Source organism: Dermacentor albipictus, chromosome 6 (genome assembly GCF_038994185.2).
Source record: "Dermacentor albipictus isolate Rhodes 1998 colony chromosome 6, USDA_Dalb.pri_finalv2, whole genome shotgun sequence".
NCBI classification, from domain to species: Eukaryota; Metazoa; Arthropoda; class Arachnida; order Ixodida; family Ixodidae; genus Dermacentor; species Dermacentor albipictus.
The window spans coordinates 41,284,017-41,305,283 of NC_091826.1; the positions used below are offsets into that span (position 1 = coordinate 41,284,017).

Here is a 21,267-nt window from a genome sequence, read left to right on the forward strand (position 1 = left end):
GTCTAACGGCGTTACCACCGACTTCTAATGCGTACTCCTTAATGATGCCCATGAGATTGTCTTTCATTGCTTCAACACTAAGGTCCTCTTCCTGAGTTAAAGCCGAATACCTGTTCTGTAGCTTGATCCGGAATTCCTCTAGTTTCCCTCTTACCGCTAACTCATTGATTGGCTTCTCGTGTACCAGTTTCTTCCGTTCCCTCCTCAAGTTTAGGCTAATCCGAGTTCTTACCATCCTATGGTCACTGCTGCGTACCTTGCCGAGCACGTCTACATCTTGTATGATGCCAGGGTTCGCGCAGAGTATGAAGTCGATTTCATTTCTAGTCTCACCATTCGGGCTCCTCCACGTCCACTTTCGACTAACCCGCTTGCGCAAAAAGGTATTCATTGGCCGCATATTATTCTGTTCTGCAAAATCTACTAATAATTCTCCTCTGCTATTCCTAGAGCCTAAGCCATATTCCCCCACTGACTTGTCTCCAGCCTGCTTCTTGCCTGCCCTGGCATTGAATTCGCCCATCAGTATAGTGTATTTTCTTTTGACTTTACCCATCGCCGATTCTACGTCTTCATAAAAGCTTTCGACTTCCTGGTCATCATGACTGCATGTAGGGGCATAGACCTGTACCACCTTCAATTTGTACTTCTTATTAAGTTTCACAACAAGACCTGCCACCCTCTCGTGAATGCTTTAGAATCCCTGTATGTTACCAGCTATTTCCTTATTAATCAGGAATCCGACTCCTAGTTCTCGTCTCTCCGCTAAACCCCGGTAACACAGTACATGCCCGCTTTTTAGCACTGTATATGCTTCTTTTGTCCTCCTAACCTCACTGAGCCCTATAATATCCCATTTACTACCCTCTAATTCCTCCAATAACACTGCTAGACTCGCCTCACTAGATAGCGTTCTAACGTTAAACGTTGCCAGGTTCAGATTCCAATGGCGGCCTGTCCGGAGCCAGTGATTCTTAGCACCCTCTGCAGCGTCACAGATCCGACCGCCGCCGTGGTCAGTTGCTTCGCGGCTGCTGGGGACTGAGGGCCGGGGTTTGATTGTTGTATTCATATAGGAGGTTGTGGCCAAGTACTGCACCAGGGTGGCCAATCCTGCTCTGGTGAGAGAGTGCGTTACCAGTTCTGGTCACCGGGATCAGGCCGCACTCCAGGCCTGTTTGTGCAATTTTCTCAACACACGGTTTTTTTTTATTTTCCGGTGGATAATTGCGCGGCGCCGGGATTTGAATCACGGTCCTCTTGCACTGGAGACGGATACTCTACCGTCCCCGCAGGAGTTATATTAAAAATTAAATTATGGGGTTTTACGTGACAAAACCACTTTCTGATTATGCACGCCGTAGTGGAGGACTCCGAAAATTTTGACCACCTGGGGTTCTTTAACGTGCACCTAATTCTAAGTACACGGGTGTTTTCGCATTTCGCCCCCATCGAAATGCGGCCGCCGTGGCCGGGGTCCGATCCCGCGACCTCGTGCTCAGCAGTCTAACACCATAAACACTGAGCAACCACGGCGGGTCCCGCAGGAGTTGTACGCCTCATTTAACCTACAGTGGTGCCCTATTTGATCAGTTCATCATCATCATCATCATCATCATCATCAGCCTGGTTACGCCCACTGCAGGGCAAAGGCCTCTCCCAGATTTCTCCAACAACCCCGGTCATGTACTAATTGTGGCCATGCCGTCCCTGCAAACTTCTTAATCTCATCCGCCCACCTAACTTTCTGCCGTCCCCTGCTACGCTTCCCTTCCCTTGGAATCCAGTCCATAACCCTTAATGACCATCGGTTATCTTCCCTCCTCATTACATGTCCTGCCCATGCCCATTTCTTTTTCTTGATTTCAACTAAGATGTCATTAACTCGCGTTTGTTCCCTCATCCAATCTGCTCTTTTCTTATCCCTTAACGTTACACCTATCATTCTTCTTTGCATAGCTCGTTGCGTCGTCCTCAATTTGAGTAGAACCATTTTCGTAAGCCTCCAGGTTTCTGCCCCGTAGGTGAGTACTGGTAAGACACAGCTATTATACACTTTTCTCTTGAGGGATAATGGCAACCTGCTGTTCATGATCTGAGAATGCCTGCCAAACGCACCCCAGCCCATTCTTATTCTTCTGATTATTTCTGTCTCGTGATCCGGATCCGCAGTCACTACCTGCCCTAAGTAGATGTATTCCTTTACGACTTCCAGTGCCTCGCTGCCTATTGTAAACTGCTGTTCTCTTCCGAGGCTGTTAAACATTACTTTAGTTTTCTGCAGATTAATTTTTAGACCCACTCTTCTGCTTTTCCTCTCCAGGTCAGTGAGCATGCACTGCAGTTGGTCCCCTGAGTTACTAAGCAAGGCAATATCGTCAGCGAATCGCAAGTTACTAAGGTATTCTCCATTAACTTTTATCCCCATTTCTTCCCAATCCAGGTCTCTGAATACCTCCTGTAAACACGCTGTGAATAGCATTGAAGAGATCGTATCTCCCTGCCTGACGCCTTTCTTTATTGGGATTTTGTTGCTTTCTTTATGGAGGACTATGGTGGCTGTGGAGCCGCTATAGATATTTTTCAGTATTTTTACATATGGCTCGTCTACACCCTGATTCCGTAATGCCTCCATGACTGCTGAGGTTTCGACAGAATCAAATGCTTTCTCGTAATCAATGAAAGCTATATATAAGGGTTGGTTATATTCCGCACATTTCTCTATCACCTGATTGATAGTGTGAATATGATCTATTGTTGAGTAGCCTTTACGGAATACTGCCTGGTCCTTTGCTTGACAGAAGTCTAAGGTGTTCCTGATTCTATTTGCGATTACCTTGGTAAATAGTTTGTAGGCAACGGACAGTTAGCTGATTGGTCTATAATTTTTCAAGTCTTTGGCGTCCCCTTTCTTATGGATTAGGATTATGTTAGCATTTTTCCAAGATTCCGGTACGCTCGACGTTATGAGGCATTGCGTATTTGATCAGTTAAGGTGGACCAATCTGAGCTCGGTTATACCGCATGGATGGCACTCGGCTAGAGAACCTGGTATTTATGACTTGCACATGTGTGGCCACACATAATTGAGGATATATATATTTTTTTCTTTTTTTAGGAGGGTTTCCGTACACCGATAAAATGAAGGAAAAGACATTAAAAAGAAAGAAAAAAAAAGAAAAAAGGAACATAACATGTGATTTGAACTCATGACCCTTCAATGTTGCACGGAAAGGTAGCTCAGTCGGTTGGTTCACCAAGCCACCGGTTACTTTCAAGCGCCATAGCTCCTGCTCCGAGCCTCATACTTATGACGAAAGGGACTGATGATGTCCGCGACAGTCGAGTGGTTGGAAGGCATAATTTCTTGGAAAAATGGCCGCCAGAGGAGCAGCGTGAACTCGAGTGGCTTTACAAACTAGGAAAACTGTAGGATCTATAGGATCGTATAAGATCTATTGATCTATAGGAAATATGTAGGATCTAATGCGCGCGCTGTTGCTTTGTCTCTGCGTGTAGTAGTTAATAGAGCCAGTTTAAGGGCGGAAAAGAGGAAAGGAGAGGTAAGCAATATTGCAGCGCCGTGGTTTTAAAGCTCAGCCGTGGTAGGGAAACGGAAGCCGATATAAGCATGCGTGTCCATGATACGCACACGACAAACTGGCTTAAAATATTTAGACCTGAGGGGAAGCTTCGTTAACAAACTATAACACGGCAATCAGCGCTCGAGTATAATTATAACCCTAATAATAATTGTAAATATTCATCTCATCTATAGGATCTAATGCGCGCGCTGTTGCTTTGTCTCTGCGTGTAGTAGTTAAGAGAGCCAGTTTAAGGGCGGAAAAGAGGGGAGGAAAGGAAAGTCTCTGAAGCAAACTTGCAGCGCCGTGGTTTTAAAGCGCAACCGTGGTAGAGGAACGGAAGGCGATATAAGCGTGCGTGGCGATAATATGTACACGACAAACTGCCTTAAAATATTTAGACTTGAGGGAAAGCTTTGTCAAATCCCAAATCGATTTATGTTTAATCGAACACAAATCGATTAAACTGGAGGGATGCGCCCGACTTCGCTCGTTCGTGATCGACTCGCGGTAAAGACATTTAACTCGATTCAACTTCATTAGCTACACATGCGGCTATGACGCAATGCATGCGTCATCGTGGGAATTTTGAATGCAAGAGCTCCCGTGGTGACGCATGGCAGTGGTGCACTCGAATACTCGTAATCCCTGGCTATGCATATGGCATGCATATGCGTCCTTCCTTCAAAATTTACCATAGTTAGCTGCTGTGCTCCTGTGTACTAAGTGTTCTTTCGTGTTGGCTCAGCGAGCATTGAAATGACAGCTACTTCACACAGGTTTATTACACTCTAAAGACTAGGGATAGTATTGCTGCAGTAAAGGGGCTGATTTGCTCTTGGAAGGAGTGTTTTACTCTCTCAAAATGTCGAGTGGAGTGAAATGTTCTTTTCACTATGCCCTTCTGGGAAAGAGTGCCCGTTCTACTCATGCGGCAGTAGAGAAAAAAACGTAGCGTAATCTCCTTGTTAAACTGTAGGAGGCTGGCCCCAAACATGGCGATTTATTACTCACGCACGCTGAGCAAAGAGCACACTATTTTGCGTCTAAGAACAACCGGCAGCCACAGTGCACAGGAAAGCGGAGCCAGCGATCTACTTTTTCACTCGGAGTGGCCCTAAAGCGCGCATGCACATCGCGGAACAGCACAACACCGGAGAAAGGTGATGTGTCCAGCGAGAAGAAACGAAGGCCAAACAAGGGAGACCATGTGTCAGACACATCGCGTCTCCGCGAAATAGGACCCTCGTTCGTCATTCATCGGGTATATCAACATACCCTCCATGGTCAGTGAATTCTAGCATACGTGCACATTCTGCGTATATGACATGCTGTCTCCAGGAAGCCGTCGCGATGTTAGCCGACGTGGTTGACAACGGACTAGGCAAGCTCGCTGCTTCTAGTACCGAGCACAGCGTTTTCACGAAAGGAAGTGCAAGAAACATGGATTATGAGTATTGTTGTGTCGCAAACCTACACGCTAAAGGGTGCAACTATTTATAGAGTGTATAGCGTAAACGTAATGCTTTTTTTTTCTTTTTGGCTTCAAATGGCTTGCTAGCGGTGAACCTTACTGCCTACGCTTATGACCTTACGGTGCTCATTACGGGTAGTAGAGAAAATGACTTATCCTCTAGAGGTAATGAGTTTTTGCAATACATGTGTCAGTGGTCGCAGGAAAATTACCTAAAGGTGAACACAAGCAAAACTAAAGCCGAAAAACAAAGTGGTAAAGGATATTATGCTTAAGTTTGAGAACAACTATATTGAAATCGTGCATACTATCAAGTGTCTGGGAGTAACCTTCTCGGAATCGCCTAATTGGGATGCCCAAATTAATAACGTAAGATCAAAAATGAATAAAGTGAATGGGGTGCTATGTCGTCAACGGTATGTGCTATCAACAAAAATTAAACTATTAATCTACAACGCTTTCTCAGTTCCAATACTTAACTATTGCCACACTGTCTGGGGCACAAGTACGAAGCATAATTTATCCAAGATTACTCTTACCCAGAAACGTGCGATAAGATTAATTGCTAACATACCATGGTATGCCCACACAGAAGGCTATTATTCCGAGTTTAGCATCATTCAAGTGCCTAATCTTTAAGCCTTCAGATTAATTCTTATGTACAAAAATGCTATTAGAAGAAACAACGCAGATATGTTGACACTGTTCAACCTTCAAAGCAATGTGCCCATGTACAATGTACGCCGTTGCACCGCTTGGTCTACACCGTTTTGTCGGACTGTGTACCGATTTCAATCAAGCGCCTATAAACTTCCCTGTTACCTTAACACACTTGAACGTAATAACATCTCCCTGGAAGAAATATCGAAAAATAAGTTAATTAGTGTTTTGCCACTCCTGCACTAATATACGGTGTTTCATTCTGTTTTTGTATGTCGCGCTATTGTTTCTTACATCACACAATGTTAACAAATGCACTGAGGCTGTTGTCAATTTCGTACGTATATTTTCTTACTGATCCCTACTGTATTTTTTGCCCTTGTACGTTCACAAATTTCGCAATGTATTCCAATGTTTCTAGAATTTCTCAGCGTTTGTCATGATTAAGCTGTTGCTCGTCATACTGTCATGTGGGGCGTAATGGGTTTTTTTTCAAGCCGCTGCATGCGGCTTTTACCCTTGCGTCCGCTCTCATTCTGTATTCTGTGGAAAGAGAGAAATACAGATTATTATTATTTATTTATTTATTTTATTTATTATTTGTGGCTTTGCAAACTGATAATTTTCAGCATGTATTGCGCTAGAAGTACAATACCTTCAAGTCCTTATGCATCGTGGCTACTAGGCGCGAAAACACACACGCCACAAGGAAGGAGATGGGACAGAGCTCTATCCTCCCATCTCTGTCCCGTCTCCTGCCTTGTGTCGTGTGTGTTTTCGCGCCTAGTAGCCAAGATGAATTGTGACCAACTCGCCAAACAAGACGCCCTTTTAAGTCCTTATGCGTGTGGGAGATACTCCCTATGTGTGCTAAAAACTATTGTAGGCTACAAATTCTACTGAAGAAACCATGATAAACACCGCTGCAAGAACGTCAGAAGCAAAAAGCACAAAGACTAGACAAATCTATTTCCCATTACGAATCCTTCCCATAGTAGCGACACGATAGCAGCGCCATAGATTCCTCGAGTGGTTCTTGTGTGAAATATATAAGTGGTAGGGGCTTAACGCATTTCTGGCTGCAGCGCGTTCGTTTACCTTTATAGGAATGCCGAAAACCTCAGTGGGGAAAACAGCTGGGATGAAGGTGAAGTTGATGCCTTCTAGAAAGCGAGTGTAGTTGCCTTGAAAGCCGCAAGGACTGCAGTGAACGTATATCTTTTCGGGCCGGTGGTTGAGATACATGGAGCGGAAGGCCACCACGTCAATAAAGTCCACTTCGGTCGCATTGTACCTGCACAGATATCAAGATTATTGCATTTAACAGTTATTGTTTTTCAAGGCAGCATTACACGCTTGGTAAGCCGACAAAAACATAACAATCAACATCTTTCTCGGCCACGTGATAGTGGAGCGTTCGTGAAGCGGGTGAATAAATGCCACGCATTTATAAATGATATCATGAGAAGCCAACAGACACTGACACCAAGGACAACACAGGGGAAATTACTTGTGCTTAATATATGTAATGAAGAAACGATAAATTAATGGAAATTAAAGTGGATGAAAAAAACAACTTGCCGCAGGTGGGAACCGAAGCCACAACCTTCGTGAATGCGAAGGTATTCACGAAGGTTGTGGGTTCGGTTCCCACCTGCGGCAAGTTGTTTTTTCATCCACTTTAATTTCCATTAATTTATCGTTTCTTCATTACATTTATTAAGCACAAGTAATTTCCCCTGTGTTGTCCTTGGTGTCAGTGTCTGTTGGCTTCTCATGATATGACTAATAATAATCGGGCCCCTCGGTTAACCCCCTTTCTTCTTGTTTTTTACGCATTTATAAATGCCACGCAACTGGTTATACTCTTCAAAGCGTATTGCACAAACCGCGCGAGGCATGCGAGCGCACTTAATACCGTTTATGGGAGTGGCCCGCTTTGCTTCGACAATATATCCAGGCTGGATGCGGATGCTTGTCATGGCCGATCCTGGAGACAGCGCTACAGTAAACAGCGGTTTCCTCGGCCGAAGATCGGCGAAAGCTGATGTGTCAAATATCTGCCCCGAAAATTCGCATAACAGGATTTTTAACGAAGAAATTGGGCTCTGCATGGCGTACATTTCGTGCACTGAGTGTACTTTCGTACCTTGCGTTTTGTCACTGAGTAGTTCCGTAAAAAACTATGGCCATCAACGTGGACATAAGCAAGGTTATTAATGCTGACAGCGGTGTCCTACCTATGAGTCATTCGGCAGACCGAAGCACGCAGGCATGGTCAGGACTACCCGGGAGTGCCCGCAAAGAATGATTTGCTTTAAACCGAGCCCTAAAGCATTGATATCCCTGTCTTCTGTTCTCAGCAGAACAGGGAGTGATAATGTCACTACTGGCCCCCTTTGAATAGTATAGAGAGCTGTATGATAGCCAGAAGAAGTGTTAGCCTTGTCAAATTATCCGACTCACCTAACCAGGTGCAGTATGTCCGGCACTATATCATAGCTGTACCCCGAAAGTTCGTCCGAGTCGTAGAAGCTCTTTGGAAGATTCTCCCTCGGCGCCGGAACGTGCATCTGTTTGTAGGTTCCAGTTCGAGAGAACTTCAAATAGCGGTAGATTGTCCTTCCAGCTACGAAGAACGTTAGGACAGCCAGGACCACGTTTAACCTAAAGAACGAGATTGGAATATATCACAGTCACTGAAATGTTCGAATAATCAAAATATTGCCGTGACGGGCCAAATCTCTCCTAGATAACCCACCAAGGCTGGTGCTCTTGGATTCATAAGGTCATGCTATCTTGCCCAAATGCCATAGAATGCATCGAATGCTCCCTACGAAGCCACGGTGATTTTAAGGTCACTGTTTCGCCACAACCTGGTTTGGCAGCGGCTCATGGATTAGCATACCTATGTACACTGCTTTATAATATCGTGCTACCTAGACCGATATTGCTATTGCGCGGATCGGCCTGACCAGAGGCGGCCTGACAGAGAACCACGGCGGCTTATCAACACCACATAGATTGCAAAAGGCCTGTTCACTTCGATTCATGGCCGTCGTGCTACCTCACTCTTAATTTCGATTGCAAAGGCTGGCGTCACGATGGTGTTGACGTCACAATCACCACCGCTACTCGCAAGCAGCCCCGTTGGACTCTATGGCAGTCAGGCCAGGTAGCATGACGTCATCGATTGGAATGAGCAGAGCTTGTGCTACCTTGGTGGCGTTGGCTTACTCAGTAGCACCCTCATTAGATTCTATGGTAAGAGGGAAACACAGTGTGGCATCACAGATCGAACTGCACAGGCCTTGTGCTAAGAGGCGTTGGCATTGAAGTGTAAATTTCTGTTCAGGTATCATGACGTCATAAAAGCGGACTGCACAGGCCTGCTATATAGAAGGGTTAGCGCCGAGGCGGCGGACCTAGTTGGGCAATGAGCAGCGATGTTTGGAAAATAAGTTTTTGCACTACGTTTCGGCCTCCATTTTCTCCTTTCAACATAGTTAGGTCTATTCCAATATTTTTTTTTATTCCAATCTCTTCACGTCAAGTTTGCGTAACTGCCAAAGCAAGTATCGGGCGGTGACCCGCAGGGTTGTCTGAGCAAACCTATCAAACGCTCTCGTCGCTTATAGGAGCTTACTTTTGTTTGCTTTAAAAACGAATAACATCGGCTACAGTCAGCGGCTTGTCTTATCTATTTGCGCTGACAAGAGGCGAGGAGCACGCACAAGTGGAGAGGGATTCGTTGGGGCCGAGCCACTGCACTGAAGGTGGACAACCGGATGAAGAGGGTGGTGCTGGCGTATGCGATTGGTCCGCTTTTGCTTACTTAGCTTGCGTTTTCTGGTCGAAAATCGCGGCAGCATGCAACGGGAGCCTAATGATGTCGCTAAAACTGATACTGGGCAAAGAAGGGTTGGCAGAACGATGTCGTAAACGTGCCCAAAGTGTTGGAAAATTTTACACGGTGGCGCAAATGTTTTATTATACGCAAATAAAGTGAAGCTCCCCGGCAGCTGCGAGTAACCAGTGCCTGAGCGATCGGCAGTAGCCATATTTTATTCCGTTCAGGCGAAAATTCAGGCGAAAATTCAGGCGAAAATTCAATTTTGGTCGGCATATTATTGCGCCTCTAACATGTACACGTCACTTTAACGCAGTGAGTTTTTCCGGTTTCGTAACGTCACGTGACAGGTAGGAGAAGTGGGCGCAGCCGGAAAACGTTTGAACAAAAGGCGAAGGCTAACGACGTGAAGGTGTCGAATCAGAAATAACTATTTTTTTTTGTTCGGTCCAATGATGCATAATCAGTGAGTAAGCGTCACATCAGATGCGGGGCTATCGCGGTGTTTCAAACGTCGCGTGACAGATTGGCGCATTGGGGGTTTCGAAAACATTTTTGACCCAATGGCAGAGGGCCGATAGCAGAATTGGAATAGTACAGTTGGGAATAGCCTTACATTATAGCGCCCTTAATTCATCTTTGTTCTTTTGGTCCAAATTGAGCGACAATAACGTTCGTACCTCAGACGCGCTTTATTTTCAGTATGCTTATCTACGATGATATGGACAAAAGGAAAGTAAGAACGTATCGGTAGCTTACTGTGTACTTGCAGTCTATGACGTTATCTGGAAATATGACATAAATTTTATACTTCAGATTTATAAATAAACCGAATTCGTCAGATTGGAAAGTACCTTCGCCGGAAACTTCAGGTTGAAAATGCGCATTGATGTGTTTATGCCAATTGCGCTTAGACTTTCGGCTACAGTGTTCATCATAAGCTCTAGAATCATTGAACCATTAAACGTCACTAAAGTAGATTACACTTAAAGTACCAGAATGCAAATTAATGTACTAGCCCCTTCGTTCATTAATCTCTGAAAGTTCGCAAGGGTGTCAGTTCGTTTATTTAATTTCGTCTGAAGCGGAAACCTGAAAAGTAACGTGATAATAACTTGATAACTTGATAACTCCACAAGGGCATGTATGCTGAATCAGTGTTCGTGGATCTAACTAAAGCATTTGATAAAATTAACCACCACATTTTATCCTTTAAACTTGAATCTATCGCAATGACAGGTCCTGCATTACCTCTGATGCACGAATACTTAAAATATAGAACACAAAACGTTAGAATTAATGTTCTTTCTAAATCAATGACAACAAACGTGGGTGTACCGCAGGGATCCACACTTGGCCCACTCTTGTTTTTATTATTTGTTAACGACCTGCCTAATTAATTGCCTGCTTTCTTCTAACTGCATTCTTTATGCAGACGACACAACTATCATTACCTCGGATATTTGTGTGCGGAACCTAGTTTCTAAACTTAATACCGACTTAAACAACGTGTTAAATTGGTGCAATATTGACCAGCTCAATACAAACTCGTCTAAAACTAAATTTGTTTTATTCACTTCCCACCAACGCTCATCCGCATTCATTCCTTCGCTCTACCTTGGTAATAATCTTATCCCGCGTAGTACTTCCTGTAATTACTTGAGTGTAGAACTTTATTCAAACCTTAAATTTCATCAACACATAGCCAACGTTAGGCGGAGGGCAACATATGGAATAAGGACACTTTCAAAAGCTCGGTATGTGTTTAACCAGGAAACACTTCTCTCTTTATACTACTCATTTATCCATTCACATATAAAATATTGCATTGCATGCTGGGGCAATAGGTATCGTACCCACTTACAATAATTACAAGTACTACAAGACCAGGCTGTCAGAGTAATTACGTTTAGTCCTAGCCATTTAAATTCCAAATACTTATTACATGACTATTATATTCTTACTGTGGACGAGCTTATTAACTTTAGTCTTGCTACGCTTTTATATCGACAACTATATAATGCTTACCGCAACAGTCTGATACCTCAGTCTTGTCTAACGAATATTAAGCTTACGCGATTTGCACTAAACAATAACTTTATTCTTCCCATGGTGCGCACAAATTATGGTAAGCAGAGTGTCCATTTTTCGGCCGTTTTCTTCTGGAACACACTACCTCCTACTATTAAGTCATGCAAATCATTTCAATTTAAACTACAACTAAAAGACCACATTTTATCATCTGCAACAACTTACATAAGTATATTTTCCCTCCAAATGTACATTTGGCTACGGAACCCAAATTAAAGTTCATTTGGTTAGGTCTCATGATTCATTTACGTTCAAAATGGTGTTATAGTTCTGTAATTAGTCGAATGTAATAATAACTATTATACTTTTTTACTAGCATGTCTGCAGCTGATTTGTTTAGTACTGCCAAACCTAAAACAATACTAAGTTTGTTGTGTTGAATATTTTACGCTATTCGTTGCAACTGTTTATATTTTTACTTATACGCTGTACAGGAGGTGCCATTGCAGTCTTTGACCTCGGGACCTCCTCCTGTATATTACTGCCTTGTACTATATCTTGTCTATTAATATTAATAATAATAAGAACCCTCATTCAATAATTTTCTCTGTATGGCATTCTGGCTACGTCATAGCTCAGCTTCTGTAACATATTTCAGATTTATTCTTACTGTACGCTGGTAGTTTATGCAGATAGGACTGGTATAATGCAACGTCTACACCTAGTGCATAAGTATTCATGTTATAAACAAACAATAATACTTTGAAAACTGGTATATTAAGAACAACACAACAAACCGTTAGAGCTATGCATAGGCAAATCTTTGTTAGTTATACCGTTATATTCTAGTTTTCTTTTTTGAAAATAAGGTTATCAAATCTGCACGTGTACTGCGTATTACGACAATTTATGGATATAACGCGTAATTTTAATATCAACCATCCATTACTTCAATGGTCAATCACTATTCGCAAATTGAATTTCGTCTTCAGACTCCTGAAAGTACTCATGGCAACCTGTCAAATTCCACATTCGTAAAATTGCGCAAACAAGAACCGAACGAGGAATTTCCTGTTTTAAGCTTTTCGAGAGCACTCTCGAGGAACTTTAGAGTGATACAGACGCGCTTTATTATAACAATGATTTACCTTATGAGGCAGAAAAACCGGAGTCGCGAACTTGGTTTAGCAAGTAACAATAAGGAGCATATGTTGTTTGAGGTGAAACCGACATTTTCAGCAACATTTATTTTGCTGATACAAACCTTTATAGGAACTTCTCGGTATAAGCTTGTTCGATAGAAGTGTCTCTCTGGCATTTCTTTTTTTTATACTGACAGGACTTCCAAATCAAATTTCTAAGAAAAACAAGTTGACATTATTCGCAAAGTAAATTTACTTAACCTAAATCTTCGTAGAGAATTTGTAAAATGGATAGACTAGTCGAAATTAGTATACGTTGGGAAAAATTGGGGAGACTTGTCAGGGATGCTGAAAGCTAGAAAATTATTACAGAAGTAAATATTATGGGGTGTTACGCACAAAAACCACTTTCTGATTGTGGGGGACGCCGTGGTCGGGGGTTGCGGAAATTTCGACCATTTGGGGTTCTTTAATGGGCACCTAAATTTAAGTACACGGGTGTTTTCGCATTTCGCCCCCATCTAAATGCGGCCACCGGGGCCGGCATTCGATCCCCCAATCTCGTGCTCTGCAACCCAACACTGTAGTCACTGAGCAACCCCGGCGGGCTACTAAAGAAGTAGCCACAAGATGACCGCTGACAGCAATGCGAAATGCATTTGGCTAAAGTAGGGATACAAAGAGATAGATTGAATGATAGACAGATATATAGATAGATGATGATGATGATGATGATGATTAAGGAGATGATGATGATGATGATGATGATGATGACGATGATGATGATGATGATGATGATGATGATGATGATGATGACGGACGGACGGACGGACGGACAGACGGACGGACGGAGGGAGGGAGGGACGGACAAACAAACAAACAGACAGACAGACAGACAGACAGACAGACAGACAGACAGACAGACAGACAGACACACAGACAGGCAGACACACAGACAGACAGACAGACAGACAGACAGACAGACAGACAGACAGACAGATAGATAGATAGATAGATAGATAGATAGATAGATAGATAGATAGATAGATAGATAGATAGATAGATAGATAGATAGATAGATAGATAGATAGATAGATAGATAGATAGATAGATAGATAGATAGATAGATAGATAGATAGATAGATAGATCCATAGGTCGATCGATCCATCGTGGAAGATAATTTTGAATACGAACAAAAAGCTTTCAGCTGTCTTGACATGAGAATTTACAGCTAATAAAATAGCAGTTTTCTTATAGTTACTGAATTAGTCGTGTAAACTTGATGGTTAATTTTTTTTCAAGTCATGTGACTTTAGGAAACTGTTGGGTAAAAGATAATGCTTCAAATAAAAATTTAATTCCATCGCTTGTAGTAGCTAGATATGAACTTGTACTCATAAATCCAATATCTTCCCGGAAAACCACTCGGAAACATTTCACATGAACGTATTCCCCGGAATGCGCCAAGAATTAGATGGCTGGAAAAGCACAAACGTTCATAAATTCCACTCGTTTGGAATCTGCGCTGGCTGCGAGCAAAGGCTGCAACACTTCAATTCGGGAAAAAACAATCTGTGTGCGCGAACGTTACTGCCTTTCGATTGCATTGAATGCAGCCTCCGTTGACTGTCATCGAACGCGTGACCTTCTGCTGAGTGGCAGAACGCCCCGAGGACAATGTCACTTTGCTTTTTGTAAACAGCTAAAACAAGAAGAAAGAGAGAGACGAAAAAAGCGTTTAATGGTTTGTGACGATGTTGGCTTCTCTAATGCGCAGTCGTTGTCAAAAGTGCGCGATGCATGGCGGCATGCCGTATGTTTTAACACACTAGGGATTGAAAGCAACTTCCGCAGTCAGTACACAGAGATAAATACAGTCAGGAGCGCCAAGAGAATTGAATGCAAGAAATGGATGGGGAAGGCTTTGCCTAAGCCCAATTTTGGCACAAGCTGAACGAACCCGTCAACCGCTGAGCGCCACAGTATTGATTCAATCTGCGCAAATAGGTCAGATGTTGCACATTAGGTTTAAGCACAATCCGGTTTATGTAAATTAGGTTTCTGCAAGTTCGCATCCCGTGTCACTCTGCCTCCCAAAATTGGTGCATGGAAGTCAATACAAAGGAAAAGAAGAAGGACAGGTAGCGGTGATTCGATCTTTTCCTTCTTGCTTTTCGTCAGTCGTCCGAGTGGCTCTCCGCCTCAGTTACCGCAAGTCTTAACGACCCTTAACGACTCTGACTATAAGAATAAAACAGAACTGAGAAGAACGAATCTTGATAAATACTGGGAAGGATTTCAGACATACCACAATAAGAGTGCCAGCAAACGACTGCAGAGGCCGGCCGGACGGGTCATTTCTTTCGGGTGTCCAAGCAACTGATTTTGTGGCTCCATGATGGCTCCGTGTTCCCGTCCTGCGATATTCATGGCCCATGCCCACTACGGGCGCAGACCAGCATGCACGCAGCAAGAGAAAGAAGAAAAGAAAGCAAATACCAGATAACGTCCTAGGACTCAATGTCAGCCGAATATACAGCGAAATATACAACGCACCATTATAAACTTTGAAAATCACACTTCACTTTGATGCTTGCAAAGGAAGCATGCAGATTTTTTTTATTGTTTCTACATTATGGGAGCAGATGACGCGACACCGAAAGTTTTACTAAGGGAACATTGATGATGATGATGATGTCCTTCATGAGTTTGGCGCTTACCACTCATGGGGATTGTACGGATTGTTTTCTTCCTTGTTTTCATTCATCTAAAGGCTGATACCCTCCAAGAGGGATCAAACAAGAGTGGATTGGATATAGCTAACCAACCGCACAAATGAAATTACAGTTGTTCTTAAAAATAAACCCCACTAAAAGGGTAAAATTTCACCGTACGAGCCTTATAATGAAATCCATCGGGGCGCATGGTCTGAAATACGTAAATGGATAAGCTGGAAATTAAGATGTCTTTAAATTATAATGGTTTTAGATATTCGCAAATAGAATTGATACTCGCGGTCTTTTGTTTCGTCTAAGATGTATTGAATTTTAAGAGAAAAGTTTTTTTATGTGACAATGGTAGAATTACGACACGTTGTCATAGCTGTCTCTCACTAAGCTCTTATCTCTCGCCATGATGGCTTCATTTATTAAAAGCTTGTTTACCGCCTTCCGTAGTCACACCTTGATATTATAAACAGCTCTCTCCAACTAACGTGATCTCCAATCTCTCAGAAACTTCTCAAGATTGTGCCTACATTTGCCAAGTGTGCTCAATTTGTTGATGGCCGGCCCGTACTCTCCATGGCCTTAGAGATCCTGAAGTGAACTGTATGATCTCGAAGGCCATGCCATCGTTGCTGTAGTTACAACTGCTTCCGGGAGGAGGATGCTGTCTTGTGATGTTCTGCGCTCGTTGATGCGTCGTTGCCATGGTCGGAACACCTTATACCCGCCGCTGTGCGATAATTAGGCGTGCTTAACTGATGCCTACAAAACACTTTTCGCAGTGTTTTGCACAGTGCTCGCAATGTCATCCGAACTTAATACGCACATGGAAATTTTACCCTCTTATGGTCGGCCTGTTGTCACGGTTCCATAACACACAAAATCTGACCTCCTAAATCCCCACTGGAAGCCTAAACTAGATAAGTCCTGATTTTGAAGTGACAAGTTGGCATCGAGCGAAAACAGAGTCAGCGTTTCTCGACTTGTCTGACTCAGAAACCAACGCTTCGCGCATGTGGATTCCAACGAAAGTGAACACTCCAACAAGCTCATGTGGATACGTGGAATCAAAGACGTATGCTGAACCCACAATCTCGTCGATACCGACGGATTTTCAGGTCCGTAAATACGATATGGCTCACCTGCCAAGTCTCAATTTATTCAGTGCGAAAACATTCTAAGGCATTGTTTGGGATGAATTCTAGTGTAATAACTAACTCTTTGCTAACTTATGAATTAGCTAATGAATAAAAATCGGGGTAATTCTTGTTGACTCCTATTAACGTTGTGTGGCCTGTTTGTGCATTAGTCAATGTTTTCATATTGTTTGTGTACCATGTCAGTCTGTCACGCTGCAGTAAATAATGGACTATACATACGACTTCAGCTTGGGGTAAGTTCGGCATTCCGCGACCAATAGATGTACATGCGAACCCGCTAGCACCTCGTTGCAAATTGTGTATTACATTATAAACAACGGTGTGTCTTATACGTGAATTTTTTTCGTAAACGTGGCTGCTTTGGGCAAGAAGTGCGTCTTATAGAAATGTGCGAATATGCAAAGGAAAATGCAGCATGTTCTTACTTTAGAGCAAGCGCAACAAATTGAGCAAAAGAAGATTTGTTCACCGGAATACCCTTCGCAATTACACAAAAAATTTCAAACAACAGACATAATAAAATAATTCTGGAGTTTTACGTGCCAAAACCACTTTCTGATTATGAGGCACGCCGTAGTGGAGAACTCCGGAGATTTCGACCACCTGGGGTTCTAATCTAAGTACACGGTTTTTTTTCGCATTTCGCCCCCATAGAAATGCGGCCGCCGTGGCCGGGATTCGATCCCGCGACCTCATGCTCAGCAGCCCAACACTATGGCCACTGAGCAACCACGGCAGGTAAACAACAGACAAGCAAGGGCTTCAAGTGGATGTATTATGCGTGTAGTTTGTGTGTATTATGTCGTATCAACAATGCCTAATTTGTAAGATTCTCAAAAGAGGTGATGCTACGAGGAATTACTGCTGTACCACCGCGGATGTTATTATCCAAAGGAAACGGATTAATGTTACAAAAGGCGAACGCTTGAAACGACGTCAATAAATTTTTACTTCACTTCGGTGAAACAAAAAGTCAAATGCAATAATATTGCTCATATATTGAAAGGTTGCGCCAATGCTCACGAAAATGTACAACCTAAAAAAACTAGAGTGCAATAAACTTGCTCAATAAGAAAACCAGCTATCGTAATTACGAACGTGTAAGCGGATTAATTCAATCATGAAAGGTACACTTTACTGAATATGGCTGCAATTCTCAGAGGGTACTGAAAATGCCCTGCTTACAAGTCATAGGTGCATGTGAGAGTGTGTACAATATAACAGTTTTTCTGTGCTTCAGATTTCGAAATTGTGATAAAGAGTTTTGCACTGGGCATGCAAGTATTTCTTGGAGCTTTCAACAATTTTCGAATAAAAAAGATAATTCTGTAAAAAAGAAAATTGCCTTGTACATTCACTATATATATATATATATATATATATATTGTTACGCTCTTAGGTGCATAGTGGGTTCACGCCTCAAGAAACAGTGTGCCGGGGCACCGAAGAGTGGTGAACGAGAAGGACGACGTGTGGCTGGCTGGCTGAAGCTCGACAGGCGCTCAGCTGATCAAGGCCATCGCTTCTAACTCTACCCGGCTTCAAAGTAATGCCTTTTGTGGGCGCAACAGAGTGGTGGAGGTGCGGGGTACGACGGGACGTACCACGGAGTCGCAACATCCAGAACTTCGCCGGAGCCGTCGTCTTGCCGTTCTCTTGCCAACGACCTTCCCTATGGCTCAGGACGGAGGTGAACAAATGCCAGCTCTAGTTTCACCTTCTCAAAGGTCAGCGCACTACATAGAACCACGCTCGTTCGCGGGAAAAGTGGGCGAAGACGTCGACCAGTGGCTGATGCACTACGCAAGGGTGAGCCGCTACAACCGTTGGGATTCCGTCACGCAGCTTGAATATGTCGCGCTCTTTCTGAGTGAGACAGCGCTGATGTGGTATGAAAACCACGAAGACTCCCTAACAACGTGGGAGCACTTTGTCGAGGAAATCAAGAAGTGTTTTGGCGACACCCACGCCAAACAGAAACGCGCCGAGAGGACACTTGCTCAAAGAGCTCAAGCTCCTGGAGAAACATGCACTATATACATAGAGGAAATCCTCAAGCTGTGCAAAATCGTAAATCCGCAGATGTCCGAGGAAGACCGAGTCGGACATCTCCTCAAAGGCATTGCAGAAGATGTGTATAATTCCCTCATAAGTCGGGAACACGTTGATTCCGTCTCAGATGTCGTGCGTCATTGCCGTACGTTTGAGAGGTTGAAAACACGTCGCATTGTGCCAAAGTTTGGACGCCTTGCGAATGTGACAACCATTGCCAGCGTCGATGAGAGCCCGTCTGCCGATCTTTTGTCTACTATACGGCAGATCGTGCGTGAAGAACTGCTGCGGCACCAGGAACTTGCGCGCGACGTCATACGACAACCTGACGCTTATTACTCGCAACACATGGCGCCTGCCGCACCCTACGCTTCCTGGCAACCGGCGGTATGTGTCACAGACGTCAACCACAGAGGTGCTCCATGGTCACGTGAGGACACATTTACGCCCGAACACCGAGCAGCAGAACACCCTCGCCCCAGCAGGTTTGCACGCAGACCGACCGTTCCGCCTGTGCAGCAGGCTCAGCCGCTCCGCTCTGCTACACGACCCCCCACGGCTGAGCGCTTTGAAGGGCAGTTCATCGATCGTCGTTTACCTGTGTGCTATAGCTGTGGCGACTTCGGTCACATTGCCAGGTACTGCAATCGCCGCCAACCACCGAGGTTCGACCGATCGACGATGTCTAGGCGGTACCGCGGTCCTCTGGGCGAAACATATTCGCCCTCGCACACATATTTAGGAAGCTTGCCTCACCAGCACCCGGAGCCGCTACGGAACCGTTCTCCAGCATCCGATCGCAGCTTGACACCACCACCCGCTCCTCGTGTAAGCCGGTCGCCCTCTCCGCGGCGTCGATACCCGTCGCCACCTCCGGAAAACTAGCCAGCGCGGCCGTCGGAGGTGAGGTCGCTTGACAATCTTCGATATCGACAGAGATACCTCCAACCATTTGTATGTTTAAGAATAAGGTGTCTGTATTAATTGACGGGGTTTCATTCATGGCCTTAGTGGACACGGGAGCAACTATTTCAGTGATGAGTCTTGCGTTTAAAAGCCTCCTAGGACGAAAGGTGATGTTTCGCTGGGACCGTGCCGATACGTTTCGCGGAGTGAGTGGGGATCTGTTGTATCCTGTGGGTGTGTGTAATGTAGACGTAACCTTGGGTGGTCAAATATTTAACGCGGTGTTCGCTGTTCTACCTCATTCTACGCATGACGCAATCCTGGGCCTTGATTTTTTGAAACTGTGTGGTGCCACCGTCGACTGCAAAACGGGTGAAATCAGTGTAGCTACGAGCTTTTCTGCTGCGTTTATGGAAGGCCCACCGTATCGTGAAAGTGTACTTTGTGTATCACGAGATACCGTTGTGCCTCCGTTATCCGCAACGTGTGTTTCAGTCGCCTGTTTCCCCACCACCGACGGAACGTTTGACGCTACCGTGGAGCCCGTTCACCTGAGTTGCATCAAGAGGAATGTACTGATACCGTATTGCACGCTGTCAGTCGTTCGGGGGCGCACCAACTTATGGGCCATAAACTGTTCCAGTGAACCTGCAATACTACCACAGGGTCTGAAACTTGCCGCCTACCATGAAGATCACGTGCTATCGCTCGCCATTCTTACAGAGGCCCTTGATTCTGCGGATGAGCGCCATTTCACTAATGTCTGCCCTGTGGCGCACTCCTCATTTCTGACTATGGTAAACAAGTCGCTCAGCACTAAGCAGCGTCACGAAGTGGCAAATATTCTGCGAAAACATGCCCGACTGTTTGACTTCTTCCAGCAAGAGGGACCACCATTGTTTCCTCCTTCTCGTATACACCATCGCATAGATACGGGATCTGCCCAACCGCTGCGACAGAAACCATACAGAGTCTCACCATCGGAACGCAAGGTGATCAATGACCAAGTCCACGAAATGCTAAATAAGAATGTAATCCAAGAATCCTGTAGTCCGTGGGCAGCGCCAGTGATCCTGGTTAGAAAGAAAGATGGTTCATGGCGATTTTGTGTTGACTACCGCCGCCTCAACACCATCACTAAAAAGGACGTATATTCTCTTCCGCGTATTGATGATGCTATCGACTGCCTCTCATCAGCGTCTTACTTTTCGTCTGTTGACTTGAGGTCGGGGTACTGGCAGATTCCTATGCATGAGGCAGACAAGGAGAAAACGGCATTTGTAACACCAGATGGACTTTTTGAATTTAATGTGATGCCGTTCGGGCTCTGTAATGCGCCTGCAACTTTCGAGCGCTTCATGGACAACATCCTGCGTGGTTTGAAGTGGGAAGTATGCATGTGCTATCTAGATGATGTAGTGATTTTCGGGCGCACGTTCAGTGAGCACAACGCACGTCTCGATCTTGTGCTAGACTGCTTGGACAAAGCGGGTTTGGTCCTCAACTCGAAGAAGTGCCATTTTGGAGAGCGCCAAACACTCGTTCTGGGACACCTAGTGGATAAGGACGGTATACGACCTGATCCAGCGAAGACTGCTACGGTGGAAGCCTTCAAGCAACCTCGCCATGTAAAAGAGCTACGCAGTTTCCTAGGGCTTTGCTCGTACTTTCGCCGGCTTAT

General features: G+C 44.4%; 1 protein-coding gene across 1 annotated transcript in view; it reads right to left on the bottom strand.

Moving 5' to 3' along the window:
• Nucleotides 1-15,169, bottom strand: part of LOC135920746 (uncharacterized) — a 29,667-nt gene extending 14,498 nt beyond the window's left edge. Inside the window, exons 1-3 of the mRNA XM_070540395.1 lie at nucleotides 15,051-15,169; nucleotides 8,185-8,385; nucleotides 6,817-7,012 (exon numbers count right to left, since the gene is read on the bottom strand). Coding sequence (XP_070396496.1) covers nucleotides 6,817-7,012; nucleotides 8,185-8,385; nucleotides 15,051-15,139 — 486 coding nt within the window. The 5' untranslated portion in view covers nucleotides 15,140-15,169. The remainder of the gene's footprint in view (nucleotides 1-6,816; nucleotides 7,013-8,184; nucleotides 8,386-15,050) is intronic.
• Between the last annotated feature and the right edge of the window lie 6,098 nt (nucleotides 15,170-21,267).